Source organism: Miniopterus natalensis, chromosome 3, assembly GCF_054644295.1.
Source record: "Miniopterus natalensis isolate mMinNat1 chromosome 3, mMinNat1.hap1, whole genome shotgun sequence".
In the NCBI taxonomy this organism is placed as follows: Eukaryota; Metazoa; Chordata; class Mammalia; order Chiroptera; family Miniopteridae; genus Miniopterus; species Miniopterus natalensis.
The window spans coordinates 35,104,140-35,123,878 of record NC_142083.1 but is presented as its reverse complement, the minus strand read 5'-3'; the positions used below and the strand labels follow the sequence as shown (position 1 = coordinate 35,123,878).

The 19,739-nt window shown below is 41.6% G+C and overlaps 1 protein-coding gene across 1 annotated transcript; it reads left to right on the top strand.

Moving 5' to 3' along the window:
* Positions 1-526: 526 nt before the first annotated feature.
* Positions 527-18,762, top strand: CCDC125 (coiled-coil domain containing 125). Its single transcript, XM_087815401.1, has 11 exons — positions 527-1,352; positions 4,641-4,699; positions 5,881-5,967; positions 6,757-6,834; positions 7,534-7,619; positions 9,765-9,847; positions 11,061-11,176; positions 11,937-12,044; positions 13,141-13,315; positions 15,640-15,770; positions 16,459-18,762. The coding sequence occupies exons 1-11, from the start codon at positions 1,067-1,069 to the stop codon at positions 16,765-16,767; spliced, it is 1,518 nt and encodes a 505-aa protein (XP_087671527.1). The 5' UTR covers positions 527-1,066; the 3' UTR covers positions 16,768-18,762.
* Positions 18,763-19,739: the final 977 nt, after the last annotated feature.

Genomic DNA, 19,739 nt, shown 5'->3' with positions numbered 1-19,739 from the left:
CGATGCTCAACCAACTGAGCCACCCGACCGGGCTGTTCTTTTATTAAACAAGTCTTTATTGAGCACCAATTATGTCTCAATTTTAGGCACTAGGAATGCAGTGGTGATCCAAACAGATGAAAACGCCTGCCCTTGTGGAGCTCACATTCCTCTTAGGGCCTTCTAGAGCGGGTTTGGACTCTGGCGGGGGACATTTTCAGGATGCCCTACCTCTTGAGAGGCACCCTAGGTAGGCTGGAGCCACTCAGCTTCACTGGGCTCCCTCTTTTGCATTACCTTCCCCCTTTTAGTGGCGTGATTTGAAAAATGAGTAAAATATGAAGGAGTATGTTAGGTCATGAAACTCTGGGGGAAGAGCATAACACAAAGCTCTGGGCAGGAATGTCCTGGAGGCCAGGGCAGTCAGCCTAGGCTGAGGGGACAGGCAGAGATGAGCATCTGGTTGCATTGCAGTTTGGTTTTTGAACCCAGGGGCAATCTGACTTGAGAGAGGTGGGGCACCTGCGCCCCTCCCACCTATCTCTGTCCCATATTCAAAACCCTTGCTAATAGTGTCTGCACAGAAACAGCAAGTGAACCAAGTGGGTCTGTAGGAGAAACCGCAAAGGCCTGAGCATCCTAGCTGAGTAAAGGGCTGTGGAAGGACAGAGGCGGGATGACCTTAGTCACTGGAAGGCTCGTTTTTCAGAGACTTGCCTGAATTTTATATAGCTCTTACTTAGGCTTGTGAAAATGGAACTCTTTCCTTTATGTGCTTGTGTATCCAGAGTGTTCTGTTTCCTTGGCAGAGACCCATGTGCTTTATCGTGGTCAGTAAATTACTCAGTAACAGCCTTTCCTGCTTCCTTACCATTCGCTGCATCTTTGAGCTAAGAAGTGGGAATTTTTCTCACCTAAAAAGTCCTGAAATGTTGAATTGGATGGCGTTTGTGTGCCGGTGCTTACACAAAAAGGAACTTTTCTCCCCTGGGAAACCCAACGTTCTTCTACTGACGGTGTTGTAACTACCGCTGTTCTTCACTGCAGATGACCCGTCGCTCCTTATGGTGAGGACGGCAGCTGGCTGATGAGCGGGGCGGCCAGGCCCCCGAGCGAGGCGGGCGCGCGGGCCCGGGAGGCGGCCGAGGACATGGCCGACGGCGACCTAGGCTACGGCCTGGGAAGGAGGCCCGGCGGCCTTTACGAAGTGCCGGGCTCACAGCTGCCTACGTCCCGAAGAGCAGAGGAAAGGAACTTCAGCCCTCCCGCTAAAGGGGGAGGGAGGGGCGGTGCCGCTTCCCGGGGCTCGGGGCCCGGAGACGCGCCCCCCGCTGGGCCCGCGGTTCCCTGCCGCCCACGACTCGGCAGCGCTGGTGAGGACGCCTGCCCCCGCCCCCTCCTCCTCTCGGCCCCCTGCCCCCGCCCCCTCCTCCTCTCGGCCCCCTGCCCCCGCCCCCCTCCTCTCGGCCCCCTGCCCCCGCCCCCTCCTCCTCTCGGCCCCCTGCCCCCGCCCCCCTCCTCCTCTCGGCCCCCTGCCCCCGCCCCCTCCTCCTCTCGGCCCCCTGCCCCCGCCCCCCTCCTCCTCTCGGCCCCCTGCCCCCGCCCCCTCCTCCTCTCGGCCCCCTGCCCCCGCCCCCTCCTCCTCTCGGCCCCCTGCCCCCGCCCCCTCCTCCTCTCGGCCCCCTGCCCCCGCCCCCTCCTCCTCTCGGCCCCCTGCCCCCGCCCCCTCCTCCTCTCGGCCCCCTGCCCCCGCCCCCTCCTCCTCTCGGCCCCCTGCCCCCGCCCCCTCCTCCTCTCGGCCCCCTGCCCCCGCCCCCTCCTCCTCTCGGCCCCCTGCCCCCGCCCCCCTCCTCCTCTCGGCCCCCTGCCCCCGCCCCCCTCCTCCTCTCGGCCCCCTGCCCCCGCCCCCCTCCTCCTCTCGGCCCCCTGCCCCCGCCCCCCTCCTCCTCTCGGCCCCCTGCCCCCGCCCCCTCCTCCTCTCGGCCCCCTGCCCCCGCCCCCTCCTCCTCTCGGCCCCCTGCCCCCGCCCCGCCCCGCCCTCGCCCCCTCCTCTCCCCGCCCCTCCTCCCCGCGCTCCCCCCCCCCCCCCCCCCCCCCCCCCCCCCCCCGCTTCCGCCTTCCTAGCGGGACAGCGGTCGCCAGGGAGCATTTGGAAACTACCGCTGTTCCCCTCTGCAGACTGGTGATGGTTCAGATGTGATTGATGTTTCTATTTCCAAGAATTGTTCAGCCGTGCAGTACACTAGTTATTCTGCATTGATACACATATGTTAGTGATACTGGTAAATAATTACCTACCTTGCTTTTTTGGGGGGTGTAGTGGTATTCTTCATTTATTCTTTTTGCTTTATTTTTAAAAAAATACATTTTTACTGATTTCAGAGAGAGGAAAGGAGAGGGAAAGAGAAACATCAATGATGAGAGTCACTGATCGGCTGCCTCCCGCACGCCCCCTGCTGGGGATCGAGCCCGCAACCTGGGCATGTGCCCTGACCAGGAATCGGGCATGTGGACCTCCAAGTTCATAGGTTGACGCTCAACCGCTGAGCCACCCCGGCTGGGCATTTTTTTTCCTTTTTCAACAGATATTTATTGGGTGCCTGTTAGGTGCCTGGGACGGTTCTGAACTCTGGGAAACATTGAATAAAATAGTCAAACGCCCTAATGCCTTGGAGTTTACATTCTAGTCCAGGAGATAGACTAACCCTACAATCAGCAGCTGTAGAACAGCGTGAGTGAGGGGATAGTGAGCCACTGGAGAGGCCAGCACACTGCTGTTTTAGGCAGGGGTCAGGGGAGGCCTCTCTAAGGAGGTGACATTGAGCACCGCAAGCCTGGTGCTTATCTGGGGGAGGAGTGTTACCCGCAGAACATGAATGCTTCACATTATTTTAGGGATACCATGAAATTCTCAAAAATTATCAAAACAAAATTAATCTTAATTTATTTTAACTATTAATAAATTATGCCATACATTAAGGAAAGAATGAAGTTCAGGATCATACTGTGATAGAATGATACAACTCCACAGTGGTTGGGAACCCGAGGAAGGGTCCATGCCTACGCCGTGGCACAGCTCTTGTGGCTGAATCTTTTGTAACCCACATTGTAAAACTTCCCTGCCAAAGTGGAACAAACACAAATTAGAACAACACAAAAATAATTTAAGAAACCTGGTTTCAGATTTACAAGCAGCATGTTGCAGCTGGGGATCTATCCCCATCTCTCAGACTCCTCCTTGAAATTAGGATGGGATTATTTATACACTTTTCCTCCAACTCTGTGCCACGCATAGGAATGCACACTGTTTTGCAAGCAAGATGTTGAAAACTGAACACGATGCTAAGATGCCTTTGTAAAAACCTGGGGAAACCACTGGGATAGAAATGAGATGCAGCAGTAATAGTATGAGCTCCTGTTTTGTTGTTATGGACTTCTTTTTATCAAAGTTGACCTGATTCTGGGTAAGATTATTGTGTTTCCTAAAAGGTAATTTCCAAATTACCAGAAATTTAATGGTTTAAAACCACACAAAGTTATTATCTTACAGTTTTGTAGGTCAGAAGTCCAAAACAGGTCTCACTGGGCTGAAATCAAGCTGTCGGCAGGGCTGCCTTCCTTCTGGAGGATCTAGGAGGGGATCCATTCCCTTGCCTTTTCCAGCTTCTAGCAGCCACCTGCATTCCTTGTCCCCTGGTCCCCTTGCTCCCTCTTTGAGGCCAGCAGTGGCTGGTCGAGTCTTTCTGATGCTGCCTCAATCTGACCCTGACTCCTCTGCCTTCCTCCTTCATTTATAAGGACCTGTGAGTCCACCAGACCCAGCTGGGTAACCCAGGATAGTCTTCCGTCTCCAAGTACATCGCACCTGCAAAGTCCTTTTTGCTGTGTATTTGCAGGTTATGAGGATTAAGACTGGACATTGTTTGGGGCCATTATTCTGCCATCACAAGTATTCATGAGACAGAACTTGTCACTGTCAATCCAATGTCACTTCTGCCCCTCCTTGGAACCTTATATCATCAGAGTAAAAATATGATTTAAGTTTTACCTTGGATACTGTCATGCTGATGAAAGTCCAGAACAGCAAAGGAAAAAATTGTTTTGAGAAAAGTTTAATATCCCTCAAAATATTCTTGCTATTTTTTTTCTCCCTTTACTTCTTTTCCTCTTGCTTATAACTTACCATGTTCATGTTTTTCTGTCACCCGGGAGACCACGAAGAAATGAAGCTCCTGGAAAGCTCAGTGTAACGCCTCAGTTGGTCATATAAGGAGAGAATAGTTGAAATTACAGGAGACCTCTATTCCTTCTCTTTGGACAGAAATGACACTCGGGTTCTTTCTTAGCTGTCACATCACTACATCCGTCAAACTTAAGCCAAACACCAAAACTTATTTATTTCACTCACCAACATCCATGGTTTTTTGTATTATGTTTGTATGTAGTAACCAACTTATTTACAAGTTGTATTTTAGGTCCTTTTTAAAGTCTTTTTATTCAAAGTATGTGGTTCTTTGTGAAATATTTTAAGGTACTTATTTTTGTCATTCTTTGGTTTATTACAATTTTTTTCTCTTTGCAATTTAGGGGAAATCTATATATGATAATCTATAAACAAATGTCCTTATTTAATTAAAGAAAACGTGTGTTTTTTCTAATAGAGTCTAATTCAGAATTGTCAAATGCAGAATTAAAGCAACGTCTTGATGAAGCATTAGAGGTAGGTCTGGCTAATGTAAAAATTCTCATGTGAATAAAGGTCCACTGGTGGATATTTTGTTTAAGTGATCCTAAAGTTGCATGGAAGGCAGATGTTGGCTTTGCAGGTGTTCTGGGTGAGCCACAGGGTAAACCTGAGCTGGCCTCCTCGCTTCTTGTCCTCCCCTCTCAGAAAGGCTGCGTCAGCAGGCCCTCCAGCGCTCCTTCACCCCAGCCTACTCCTTCGCAGCCTTCTCCTGGAGAAAGTAGTTATCACTTCCTTCCGTCTGCCTTCCCTGTGTATGTGGCTTGAAATGACTTAATTTAACCTACTTGAAGTCAGAGAACCAGGAGGTATCCCAGGGGGTCCCAGGAGGTTGTTGAGCCTGCTGGGAGAAGGCATTTCTGTGTGGGGGCAGGTGCCTATCTTGTGGGAAACAGGAAGCCCATCTTAGTGTATGTTCCACACGCTGCGGGCTTAACACAGATTTATTCTCTTAGCTCCGACGGCTAGAATTCCAAAATCAAGGCGTCGAGGGGCCACATTACCTCCTCAAGGTCTCGAGAAGAATCCTTTCTCTCTTCCTAGCTTCTGGTAGCTGCCCCCGACAGTCCTTGTCCCTGGCATTCCTTGCCTTGTAGCTGTATCACTCCAGTCTCTGTCTCTGTTATCATATGGCCTTCTCCCTGTATGTCTATGACCAAATTTTTCTCATTTTATAAGGACACCAGTCATTGGGGCTTATCCTAATCCAATCTGACCTCATTTTAACTTGAGTATATCTGCAAAGACCCTATTTCCAAATAAGGTCACATTCACAGCACCAACAGTTAGAACTTGAATGTTTCTTTTGGGGGGGGGCACGACTCAACCCATAATAACTACTGTAGCTGTGTGAATGGTCATGTGCTTATTTTATGTGGCCTAAGGATTCCCCCCCCCCCCAAATTCTTAGCTGAGTCGCCTAGATGGGTAAAAGCAAAAGATTTGGGCTTTGAGTTATAAATGGCACCTGATAGTGAGGCTCTCAATTTTGGCCTTTCTGGTCCCCTTATAGAGCCTCTAGGAATTTCCAACCTCATTTATAAGGGCAGAGTGCTTTGAGTCACACTGTATGTTGAGCTTAAATGTAGACCATCCTCTTGGTCATTTGGGGTTGCACATCTTGCAGATAAGAAAACTAATTTCATCTCTCCCCTCAGGAGGTAGAAATTTTAAAAACTGAACTTGAGGCATCTCAAAGACAGCGTGAAGGTAAAGAGGAAGCACTGAAAGTTCTGCAGAGCATGGTAAGTTTCTAAACTACCATCACTTTGGCATCCCAACCAAGTGGTGTGGTGTTAGCTCTAAAACAAAAGCTGCAGTGCTCGATGTAGCTGAGCTGCTTTTTGAGTCTAGGTTTGCCAACAGCTTTGTTGAGGTATAATTTACATGCTATGAAAGTCACTCGTTTTAAGCATGCAGTTCATTTTTACTAAACTTAGAGTTGTGCAACCATCACCACAACTTACTTTTAGAACATTTTCAACACCCCTAAAGGGAACCTCATACACATTAGCAGCCACTCCCCATTCCCATTCCCAACCTTCTGTCTTATAGATTTGCGTTTTCTATTTTATATAAATAGAATCATACAATATGTATGGATTCTTTTGCATCTGGATTCTTATAGGTAGCATGTTTTTGAGGTTCAAGCATGGTGTAGCATGTATCAGTACTTTCTTCCTTTTTATTGCCAAACAATATTCCATTGTACAGGTATAGCACATTTTGTTTACTTTGTTTTTCCATTCACCAATGGACGGGCATTTGGGTTTCCACTTTTTGGCCATTATGAATGTTGTATACAAGTCTTTGTGTGGAAAATCCTCCCATGAATTCTCACATTCATTGAGAAAGACCCAAACCAAGATCTTCTGACTTTTGAACTATCAAACGCTCCACAAAAGGTGGTCTCTGTGGAAATTCTCATCTCAAATTAATTTTCTATTGTCTTAAAATAAAAATGTGAACTTCATTGTGCATATAGGAGTGATTAGAAATTTAATTTGTACTGATATGATTTTTATTTTTCTTAGGCAATATTTGGCAAAGCCACAAGTCACACCCAGGCAGTATTTCAAAAAATTGTGGACGAAAAGAGATCCTTGGAGAAGGTATTTGCATTTTTAGCACAGACTCGTTTAATCCAACAAGCTCTCAAATAGAATTTCCGTGAGGTTCACCTGACTCATGGGTGCACACCCTCTGCTAGGTGTGCTTCACTTCATATGGTTCCTTCCCTTTTCTAGAGTTTATAATCTAGACAGACTGTCAAATGGACAAAGAGTCCAGGTTTTCTGTATTTCCTCATTTTAAGGTAGTGGGAGGCTTTCCAAGTTGACACTTTCTATTTTTCTTCTTTTCTTTCTCTGCTTCCTGGGCCTGCCTTTGTCTGACCAACTCATCCTCACTAAAAGGGTAGGTAGGAGTCACCTTCAAAAGTCATGTTCCCGTGGGATGGCCCTGGGCTCAGACCCCCAGGAGTGTACATGGCTCGTGGAGCCTGCGTGGGTTGCGGGGCTGGGGGGTGGGGGATGTTGAGAAATCTAGGTTTGGATCAGCAAATTTGTAAGCTAAACAATTTGAAATTTCTCCTATAGTAAGCAAGCTTTGGCAAAGCTATTTTGAGTGCTAAAGAGCTATGTTATATGGGTTTACAAATGTCATAGACTCTTTTTTGAGCAATAATTCGTTTTTTTTTTCTTTAACCTATTTATATCTGTGAAATGATTAGATAATTTATTTCAGCTATTCACAGTGCCCTGAAGTGATTTTGTAAAATTTTCCATGAAAGTGCTGCTTTCTTTCTATAGGAAATAAATGCCTTGCAATGGAAAATAGAATTTGATCAGAATAGATTTAAAAATTTAGAAGAATCTTGGATCCAAAAATATGACAGGTTTGTATATTATTATTCCATAGTTTTTCTTTGGGAATCTTTGAAATGTGTGTAATTCAAATGTAGCTCAGGCTTTCTTTTTTCTTGAGGTAAGTGTAAATATTATAAAATTTTTACTGCTTATCCGCTTGCCAGCTCCATGTTTTTCTGTTAGTTTTAGTGTTCTTGTTACGTGTCGTTCCATTGTAGACTATGCGGAAATAGTCCTAATGTTGCTGTGCAGAGCACTGTGAAAGAAAACCCACTAGCCGGAGTTTCAGTGTTCGGTTATGGTTTTCTCTGTAGCCTGAGGGTATGTAGTCAAAATCCTGTGTTCAAAAGTTACTCGGTTAGTTTCTTCTCTTTAGCATGGTTACGCTGTTTATGTAAGATCATGTTTCTATTTGTATCCTGTTTTAGGTTTTTTTCACTGTAAGTGTTGACTTATTTTATTTTTGACTTTGTAAAACATTGACATGCTTCCAAAAGTCAGAACTAGTCAGAAAGGTATATTCAGAGAAGCGTGATTCTACTCACCACACCCTCTGCCCCACCCCACCTCCTGCCAGGCTTCCTCCCCTCAGCACCTGCAGATAACCAATCTTAGTGTTTTCTGATTTATCTTTGCTGTGTTTCTGTTTGCCCACATGGGCAGATATATGCATGTTTTATTATTTTCCCTTCTTTTTTACACAACAGATAGTTTACAGTAGATATTAGTTTGTACTTTGATTTTTTCCATTAATAATATATTGTGGAAATCACTCTAGTGTAGATGTGCCATACATAGTGAACTCAACCATTCTCCTGTGTACAGGCACTTAGCTTGTTTCCAATATTTGTGTTTATAAACAAAGGTGCCGTAAATAACCTTGACACATGTGCTTTGCGTTGTTGGAGATGTATTTTCAGGGTAGTTTCTTAGAAGTGGAATTGCTGGGTCAGAAGGTAAATGCATATGTGGATTTATTAGATGTTGCCAAATTCCTCTCTGAACTCATACCAGCAACTCGTGACAGTGCCTGTTTCCCACAGCCTCATCAAGAGAATATATTTTGGGTTGTTTTTTTTTTGATAGTGTTGTTTACCTAATTTTGTTTTTGGATTTTTTTGGGGGGGCGTGTAGTATTTTGTTTTGGCTGCACAGAGCCCAGGAAATTCTGATTCACGTACACAGATTTACACTTGGTTGATAGAGTGCCGTTTCAGACCCTCATCAATTAAGCAGACCTGGCAGAAGACGCTTCATTATAAGGTCTGCACAAAAATAGTTAACCAGATAGCAAAGCTAATGCATTTGACTGAGTTGTTTTTTTAAATTACAGTTTATAAAGTAATTTATAAAGTGATTTAAGTGGATCTAATACAATGAGCAGCTGAAGAATTTCCTCATAACCTCAGCGTTAATGAGAACTCTCTGGGAAACTCATCTAGAGTATTAGGAAGAGGGTTACTAACAAAGGTGCTTGATTCCTCAAGGGCCACACACCTTGCGTGAGAACCTGACTTCATTTTGCATTAATTTGTTAAGTAATTCATAGAACCAGATGCCTAGGTTTGCATTTCGTTTAAATTGGGAGACTTTAACTCCATGACCACTGTTTTAATGATCTGAGGCCAATCCTGAGCACAGCATATAACATTTCGCACAAACATTGCTTACAAAATGTCTTAACAGGTATTTTATTAAAGTCAGAAATTGACCAGACAATTTGGCTACTGGTTTTAATTACCAAAAAAAATGTTTAAGCCTTTGATGTTGGGCACTTCAGGAACTCTTGTAAGTAATTCTAGTTTGTAGTCGACAGACAAAGCTTCCGGTGTATCTTTTTATGCAGGTTTTTGAAAGTGGCCTAAGCCTTACATATGTTGGTAGTCAAATGTTATTAAGCTGAATTGGAACTTTAGTAAAGAGGTTGAGTTTCAAGATGGATGCCTCAGAGATACTTCTGGTTCCGATTCTTTCTCAGCTATACAGAGGGTTTAGAGTATGTTCAAAACCTTGCCACACTCCTTTAAACTGTCTATTTTGTGACATATAAATCCCAGACTGTTTTGAAGTAGGAAAAATTATATTGAGGTTTTTGTGCTCTAATTATGGGATGAAAACATTGTTTAAGTACAAAGTGCTAATGTTTTAGTTATTTGGAGGATACTTTTTTCCAGGCTAAACTGTGAAAACGCAGTCTTCAAAGAAAATTTGAAACTGAAAACAGAAGAAATTAAAATGCTGAAGTCTGCAAATGCACGTAAGACTGGTATTTTGATGATTCTTTTAAATATTATGTTAAAGGATTCATTTTATATAGTGTCCTGTGTTAAGAACACACATATCAATAGAGACAAAGTGCTAGTATTTTGAAGTAATATATTTCAAGAATAATAGAAGAAATGCATCATTTAGTTATTTTTTAATTTAAAAATATTTTAGGTGAAATTCACATAACAAAATTACCATTTAAAAGTGAACAGTCCTGGGGGGGAGTGGGGGAGGTGGAAGAGGGTACACAGGGGATGAATGGTGACTGAGAAAATAAAGTAAAAGTGAGCAGTTCAGTCGGCAGTTACCAGCGACTCACAGGGGAGTGAGCGCAGCACAGGAACAGCCAGCAGCGCGGCGGGACTGTGGCGCCAGGTGGTGCTGGAAAGGTTGGGGAGCCACTCTGTAAAGCATACGGCGGTCTGACCGCCGAGCTGCACACCCAACTCTTTAGTTCTCCATGCTGGGCAGAAACTATTTTAAAGTGGTGGCTTGAAGGGGACAAACACATTCTGAATCCGGTCATGGCCTGAGGGGCCCTGCACGTCGCGTAGCTGAGTGAGCCGGGCCGAGCCCTGGGTGGGAAGAGCACATACCCGTGCCTCCCGGTACCAGGGATTGGAGCCGGGGGAGACTTCTGGGCTAGGTTAGAGCTCCCAGCGGAACTGCTCACGACCACGCCCCTCCCCTCCCTTACTCCCACCCCGCCCTGCAGCAAGAGGGAAGTCTCGGTTTTCTGCTCTCCAGTAGATAGCAGGGCCCTTGTTCTAAATGGTTTGAGATCCTCTTGTGAAAACTCTTAATAAAAAAATCTGATAGAGTTAGGGTCGCTGGTATGTTTGACATAAAACAAGTATGAGATCCCATCATCTGGTTGTCTCATGATCTACAAAGACTGAATAATTTGCCTTTGTCTGTTTTCTCTTTGAAAATGCTTCAAATTTTCCACAAGTAAATGACCAGATTTCAGTTACAGAGTTAAGATACTTCCACATTTGAAATAACATTTAATCTAGTGTTACACATGTATTATCTCACTCGATACCCACTATCAGATTTTCTGGGTGGAGCCAAATTTTGTGGACAATGCCTGTTGTATATGCATTGCTTGTAATGAATGAGCATAGGTGTTAATGTAATAAGATTAGGCGAGGCCAGAGTTAGCCCTCGTAACTAACATGTTCTTATACGGCCCTTCCTAGGCTTGAATCAACAGCACTTGGAAGCCCTTGCTATGCTTGATATCAAACAGCAGAAGATGGTTCAGGAAAACATGTGCGGTGATAAAAGTGACTTTACAGAGGTTTCGGGCCTTGAGGTGAGTAAGCAGGTATGAAAGCTTAGCAGGGTAGAAATTCTTTCCTTTCTGCCATCGCCATCTGTTCCATGTTCTAGGAGAGCACCATACTTAGCAACTTGAGGCTGAGAGGCCCATGGGTTTGCCCAGGTCGGTTCTTGTCTTGCTGGTACCATACCCTGCATGCATGGCATTGCTGGAGATTAAGGGATGTGCCAGCCACTTCCTTTTATTCCTCATTTTTACAGTTTTAGCAGAAGCTATTTTAGTAGGGTCTCACAGGACATAATTATAGACTGGTTTTTAGGAGTGGACAGCTTTTCTCATTAACATTAAAATTCATTCATTTCTGAGTATGCAACTCTCCCTGGCAGGAGCTTGCAGTAATGACTGCTGGGCAGCAGGGCCAAGTCCAGTACAGAAAGTCCACATTGTGGATGCTAATATTTGCTTCATTAGGCCAAGTTCCTGCCAACGATTCAGAACTATAGGAAACTGGTGCCCGGTTAAAGGTGAAGGGGGAGAGGGAAAAGAAGGAAGGTAGAATTCCATTATGTTTTTGTTTCAAGTAACAACCTTCTTTCCTCATATGCATGTAACCAGCCTTCACCTGGATCCTGAAATATTGGTCTCAGCTTTCTTCTATTTGTGTTTTCCTTTCCAGTTTCTTTGGATCAGATGCTTGACTAGAAATGTGCATGGGTATGTGTGGGTGTGCCCCTGCATTTGTGTCTGCTAAGCACTGGACACTTAGTAATGGGATGTACTTTTGGATTTAAAGCTTGCGGTGCTGGGAGCCTGCCTTTGTCATGGTCCTGGAGGGAGCCCCTGTTCTTGTGCCAAAACAGCAGCGTCAGCTCAGAAAATGCTTCTTCAGCTCAAACAGGAGGTAGCGTGCTATCAAAACAGTAAAAGCTTTGGTTTTGTTTCTGTCAGTAGAACAAATGGAAATATCTGCAATTACCAGCTTCATTTTGGTAGTTATTGGCGATGGAAAACATGCTTAATTTTAAACAATAGCATTAACTTATTTTATAAGTTTACATGGCTCCAGAATACAAATAATACTTGGCATGATACTTAGCCACATAAAGTTGTTTGACTAAGATTGTTATTTCCTAAATTCTATTTCTTTTGTTTATAAGTGGCCCTAAAATTACTATGTATTAGAGGGAAAGGTGCACTTATACCTAAAATTACTAGGATCTGCAACACTGATCAGTGGGGAGATAAACATGGAGCTTATTAGAAAAGCAGCAAGGTATGGTGGTAGCCAGACCTAGGTTTGAATCTTAGGTTCATCATTTTCTAGCTCTGTGGCTCTGGACTCACGTTAAATGAAGGGTAATAACTAGTTTGGAAGGTTGTTGTAGGAAATAGAGGAAGTAGACATATGTTTAGCACATGCCCGGCATTTAATCAAATGGTAGCTGCCATTATAATTAGGTTTTAATAACAAATACAGTGCAAGGGACATAATTAAAATTTTTTTTTTACCTTTACTGAAGGTACGGAATTTAAAGTCTAACAGCTAAACATAAGCAGTTCATTAGGAGAAGCATAAAGTTACACAGATCAGAGTCAGGGTCAACTATAGGAGGTATCTGAAAGGCAATATTCAAGATTATTTTCAGTGGTATTGTCTGGAATGGCCCAAGGCAGTACTGAAATGCAGCCTTTGGCATCCTTCCTTTTTCCTAGTTGGCAGAACACACACAGTACCAGTCTAGGATAGTGAAATCCAAGAATTGGATTAACAGAATCGACAGACCCCACAACGGGAATTTCTGGTCATCTAGTTCAGAGTGGGCAGCTACTGCCAAAGAGAACTGGCAAGTACTAATTAAAGCAGATAAAACAGACCAAAGACAGACAGTAGGCCCACGCTAGGCAGGGAGGCTGCTCTTGCTAACCTGACTCGGCATTCAGGCGAGTATTATTCTGGTTTTGCCTCTGAAACCTTTCAAACTTTCTTTCAAAACCAGCTGCAGCTTTTGCAGAAGAGCAAAGAAGAAGCTTACATAATGGCAGATGCATTCAGAATTGCATTTGAGCAACAACTAATGAGGAAAAATGACCAGGCACTGAGATTGACACAAATGGAAAAAATGTGTAAAAAAGAAACAAAATGGATAAATTGGAAGCACCTTAAAGAAGATGGTAAATATGAACTGTAATGGCAGCAATCAGGTGTAATTTCACTTGTTTTAGGTTATAACCAAAGTTGATTAAGCACGTTTAATACAATGGACAATTGAAATTTTATATATAGCTGCGACTTATTTAAAAATTTATTATCTACGGGAAGATAGAGGTTACTGGATGTTGCATATGCAGATGAGCTATTGAGATCAACAAAACCATAAAATAACAGAAGAATCTTCTTTAGTACTCTGCTACTTCATTTAAAGACCATATTTAGTGGCAGAAAGAATTAGAGTACTAGATGATTAAAGGGGAACTGCCAAAAAGGAAGTAAAATGACAGTGAAATCCTACATTAAATGTATCTATAAATTAAACTTGATTGACGTGTGGTTCTGGAAGAGACATTTTGGGGTAGAGGAAATATCTTAAGTTAGACAAATTAATAAAATATTCTTATAATAAAACAGAAATTAAGGCTTAGGTTCACAAACCTATCAAAAAAAGTTCATGGTTGTTTTTAAGTATTACTGTAAACAAAATATATAAAAATGGCATGAGAGAATTACAATTGAAGCACATCGTCCAATATAAACAAAGTAGCTGTCTTAAAAGAAATTTTAGTTTCTCTAAAAGGTATCAGTTTTCATTTATCAGTATTATTCAGAATTCATACAGATTCAATTTAAAATTTCAATGTGAAACCATTTATCAGTCAAGAAAGAGTTAAGTTTATAAGAAGTTAAAATGTTTCAGTACTAAAATTCTGAGATGACTAAATTTCTAAATATTGTCTAAAATTAAAAGAAATAATCCTAACTCCAATATATCTCACTTTCAGATGAACTTTAGGACTAGTAAGAATCCTGTAATATTAAAAATGAGATTTTTCTTTTCAAATAGTATGTTATAGTACATGGGCCCAGTGTTGTGGATTTTAGCTTCATTAGCTAACCTTCACTTATTCCTTTGCTGAAATGGAAGGAGCTTACAAGGGACACTAAGAATAGAAGTAGGAAGTAAGAACTGTGAACACAGGTAAAGAAAGGTTAGGAAAGCATATTTAGAGTGTTCATCATGTGGAGGTTAGGGCAAAACGAGACAATTTGTTTTTCAACTCTCCTTAAAGAGGCACTCCATCCACACTGTCCTAAAACTAGCTTCTAAAATCTTTTGGAACATGAGACTTGGAGGCCATTAAGCAAATATACTGGCTAAGTCCCCAACAGTAATTTATAGTAAATACAAAGTCCATGTCTATATGGTGGTTTTCTATAATTTCTTGATAGAAACTGAAGATATAACTTCAATGTCCAAGTCATAGTAGGATTTTTGCCAGGGAAATAAAACACAGTCCATGTATTTAGCCTTTTAGGAATCAGTGGAAAACATTAAGAATATCCAGTTCTACCACGGACGACAAATGTGTAGATGATCTTCCTCAGGCACCTCTTCTCTCAGCTATGCCCTTGATAGAAGCCAGACTGCAAATAGTCACAGGTATATTCTGAGGGCAGCCTTGGTATTCTGTGGTATTTTTTTTGTTTCTTGGTGCTAAAACAGTTACCACTTTAACCATTTTTAAGTAACATTAAGCATATTCACATTGTTGTGTAACTATCACCACCGTCCATCTCCAGAACTTTTTCATTTTCCCAAACAGAAACTCTGTACCCATTAAATGCCAACTGCCCACTCTCCTCCCACAGCAGATGTGCTATTTGACGGCACAGCAACCTTGAGGCATAGGTACTAATATTCCTATTCTAGACGTGAAGAAATGAAACTCAGAGAATGTGTCCAAGGTCATGCAGTTAGTAAGCAGCTAAGTGAAGATTAAGTCCAGGTCTTTCTGGTTCTAAGGCAGAGTTTGCATGGTTCAGAGGCCACTGGCCTTAGATGTTTAGTTGGGTCTGCATAACGTTCTTAAATAATGTGGGTAAGTGACTGGCATTAAAATTGGGAGATGCCACATACAAATCTGGACTGCTGGCTCCTCCGAAGACAGATGACCTGGTAGCATGGGCTGCATTCTCTCCCACGGGGCAGCCATTGTTGCGAGCTGAAGAGCGGTGATGCGACAGAATGGCAGGGCGTTGCTCTGGATTCTCACTGTGGCCCTCTCCTTGCATTTACCATCCTGGCTCTGAAGCTTGTGCTCGTCCCACTCTACTGTGCTCCCTGACTCACTTGTGCTAGATAGAGGTCTCCCGAGGAGGACGACCTCCTGACTGACTGAGGAGTGAGTTAGCCTTGGTTCATACTGACCTCTTTCCCTGGAAGTACTACATCAATGAGCGTCTTTTCATGTCTCAGCTGGATTTTCATGTTTAATTTTAGGATTACTATCACAAAGGACTAAGAAGACCTTAGGGCAGAAACTGTTGGGTATGCTCCCTTCAGAAAACAGTTCTAAGAGGACTGAAGACCAAGATAATCCACAGGAAGTCTTCAAGATGCTAATAGATTTGGTTAGTATCTTTGCTTTCTTTTTGCTTTTTATTAATTCAACTCGTCCACTATACCTTCCCCCATCCATGTTCTTGTGCAAGTTTAAAGCGTCACCTCTGAAAAAAGGGGGCTCCCTGTAATTAACTCGCGGCATCTCTGTCATCTGCACTGAAATACGATGTTCATGACAAGACTTCCATTTATTCAGGAATTTTTAAAGTGTCCATCCACTTCCTCACACATTACATTCTTTAATCACAACCACAGGCTTGAAATCAGTCCTGTTATCCCCATTTCACAGATGACCAAATTAGGAGACTCACATTTCATGAACATACTTATCTAATCTAGAGGAGAGTGTTAAAGTTATTTATTTGCATATAAATAAAAACAATTTTATGTATAACTTCAACATTCTTTTACAGAGAGAAGTACATATTGATTATATATACATACTCATATATGTATTTCCTCCCCCCTTCAGATGACTTACAGTTTTCAGCAGAAGGAATAGTCTTCTCTTCTTACTTTAAAAAACATCCTCAATAACTTGTAGTATAATGCTTGGGAATGAGTAGACATCTAATTAGTTTGTTCATGTTGATTTAACAGATTGAAGATTGAACATTTTGATAAAATACTTTTGACTGTAGTTCTATATTGTTACTTATTGACTAACTGGCACATTTTAAATTTCTGTGCATGCAGTTGAATGATAAAGAAGAAGCTTTGGCTCATCAAAGAAAAGTTAGTTACATGCTTGCTCGGGCACTGGAAGACAAAGACTCAGGCTCAAAAGAGAATAAAGAAAAAAATCCCAAGGAAGACAATTTTCCATTAAAAAGCTCCAGGCAGAAAACTTCAGAATTCTGTGTCCTGCATGATCCTGTACATTCACGTGTTCACATTTTTAATTCTGTGGGCTGTGTTTGTTCAATCCAGCGTCTTCATACAGATCAAAACTATACAAGAACTCTGAAAAGATCTCATTCTTTGCCATCAAATATCATGTTTTGAGGACAAACCAGTTGAAATTAGAACCGAGAGCTGTTTATATCAAGAGACTTTGAAAAAGGATTGTGTAAACATTGCTACATCTTCACAAGTTGTATGTTTTCTGGGTATTTCTAAATTTTAGGAGGAAGCTTAAATACTTAAATGTTTTCTACAAGAAATTTATTAGTATTCTGTGGTGATGTATTTTATTTATAAATTATATTACTATATTTTATAAAATCTTCATTATTTGCCAACATCTTAAAACCAAAAATATTTTGAGAAAAACAAAAAATTATGTAACTATTTAGATTGACTATTTAGATTTGACTGGCTCAAGCAACAATATAATGTAAATTAATGCTGTAAGAAATAACAATGCCTAGGAGTGATGGAATGTTAATTTTTGAAATACATCTATGTTTTGTTTCTCCAGGACTTTCCATTTGCCATTTCATTATCATGTATTTTAAAGTTTCCTTAAGTTAACTTCAATTAAAAGTTATTACAATGGGACTTGAGCAGAAGTATATTCAGTCACAGCTAGTAACCTTCAGTTTTTCTTCGCTGAAGTGCTGACATTTTGTAGCCAGATCTACACCGAATTCTCATACTCAGACCAGTCTGAATTGACTTACTGTGGTTTTTTTAATATGTTTTTATTGATTTTAGAGAGAGGAGAGGGAGAGAGAGAGAAACATTGATAGAGAGAAACATCTATTGGCGGCCTCCTGTATGCCTTCTACTGGGGATGGAGCCTGCATCCTGGGCATGTGCCCTGATCTGGAATCGAACCCGAGACCTCTCAGCGCACAGAATGATGCTCAACTGAGCCACACCAGCCAGGGCGAAGTTCTTGGTTTTGATCCTGACTTTTAGGCCATTTAATTTTCTATTTCTATAAATATTACATAGTAATAATCTTTAATACTTTTTGGGAATATTGCTATATTAGTAGCATCACAATTATGTCAAAGGAGATGCATTATACTGTCAGCAATTATAATAAAACTTATCTAATTATCTCTAGTGAAAAGGTATATGGCTACACTGAATACTACTTAAATAGGTAACAATAGAGTATAAGGTAACAATATAAACCATTTATAGTTGTGTTAAAGGGAGAGCATTTAGTTGGCACTAGTAAATAATAAAAGCTGAAAACTTGGCAAATAAATTTTGAAAAGAGGAATGATGAACTGTTATTAGATATTAAAATACATTATCTTGATAATAATAATATAAAGCTACATTATTTAAAGCAGTGAGGTACCAGCAGGGCAATGGAATAGGATAAAGAACATATACAGATCTAATTTATGTAAGAATTTCATATAAAAGGTAAGGAAAGGAATGATCTGGGATTATCTAACAATACCAAAATTGGAAGTGTAAAAAGAAATCAAATTACAAAAACTATAAAGGTTCTTTTTAAAATGTATGTCTGTGTGTGTGTGTGCATATATTTATATGAATTACTGTATGATCCAGCAATATATTTGTTTATATACATAAAACAAATTCATATAAACTGATAAAATTTGAAACACTCTATTTGATAGGTTGACAAAGAACTTGAATCAACAGTTCACAGGAGATGGACTGTACCCCTAGCCAGTTTTGTTCAGTGGTCAGAGCGTCGACCCGTGGGCTGAAGGGTCCTGGGGTTCGATTCTGGCCAAGGGTACGTACCTCGGGTGCAGTCTTGTGCCCAGCTAGAGATGATGAGGTAACCATGTACTTTAACACAGTGCTGATGAATGTATAGTCGAGACCCTGTACTCAATTTTTGGGGGTCTATACTCAGATGTGAACTTGCTGGATCATATGGTAATTCCATTTTTAAATTTTTGAGGAAACACCAGTTTTCCATAGCAGCTACACGGTTTTACATTCCCACCAATAATGCACAGGGTTCCAATTTCTCCACGTCCTCACGCTTGTTAATTTGCTTTGTTTTTCCTTTTGATAGTAGCCATCCTAATAGGTATGAGGTGATACCTCACTGTGGTTTGATTTGCATTTTCCCAGTGATTAGTGATGTTGAGCATCTTTTTCATATTTACTTGCCATTTCCATATCATCTTTGGTGAAATGTCAAATATGAGTTTTTTACTCATATTTTAGTCGGATTTTTAAAAATTGCTGAGCAATGAGAGTTCTTTATATATTCCAGATATTGTCCTTACCTGATATATTATTTACAAGTACTCTCTCCCATACCATAGGTTGCCTTTTCACTCTGTTGATTGTATCCTTTGATGCATACAAATTTTTGATTATGATATAGTCCAATCTGTCTATTTTTTACTTTTGTTGCCTCTTCTTTTGGAGTCATATCCAGGAATTGCTCATCAAATCTAATGTCATGAAGCTTTTACCCTACATTTTCTTCAAAGAGTTTTTATAGTTTTAAGTCTTACATTTAGGTCTTTGTTCCATTTTGAGTTAAATTTTTTTATTTTTAAAGATAGGAAGGGGGGAAAGAGAGAAACGTTGATGTGAGAAAGAAAAATCAATCAGTTGCCTCCTGTATGTGTTCCCTAACCAGGGATCGAACCCACAACCTGGGTATATGCCCTGTCTGGGAATCAAACCCACCACCTTTGGGTGCACAGGACAAGGCTCCAACCAGCTGAGCCACCTGGCCAGGGCTTGAGTTAATTTTTGTATATAGTGTAAGATAAGGGGATTCTTCATTTTTAAGAACTACTGAACAGCTATTGGGAGTGTGAACTGATACAACTACTTTGGAGAAATACAGCAGTATCAACACTAATTAAAAATGCATATGTATATAAATATTCTATTTTTTAAATAACTGTGTAAAACTGAAAATAACAATATCCATGTGGCAGAATTCTAAAGACGACCATTCTCACGAGTCCCGTCCAGGGAAGGTGTAGGTAACTGCCATGAAGAGATTTTTAAGATGTATTTAAAATCCAAGTGAGCTGACTTAAATATATGGATAACCCAAGTCAGGTGAGCCC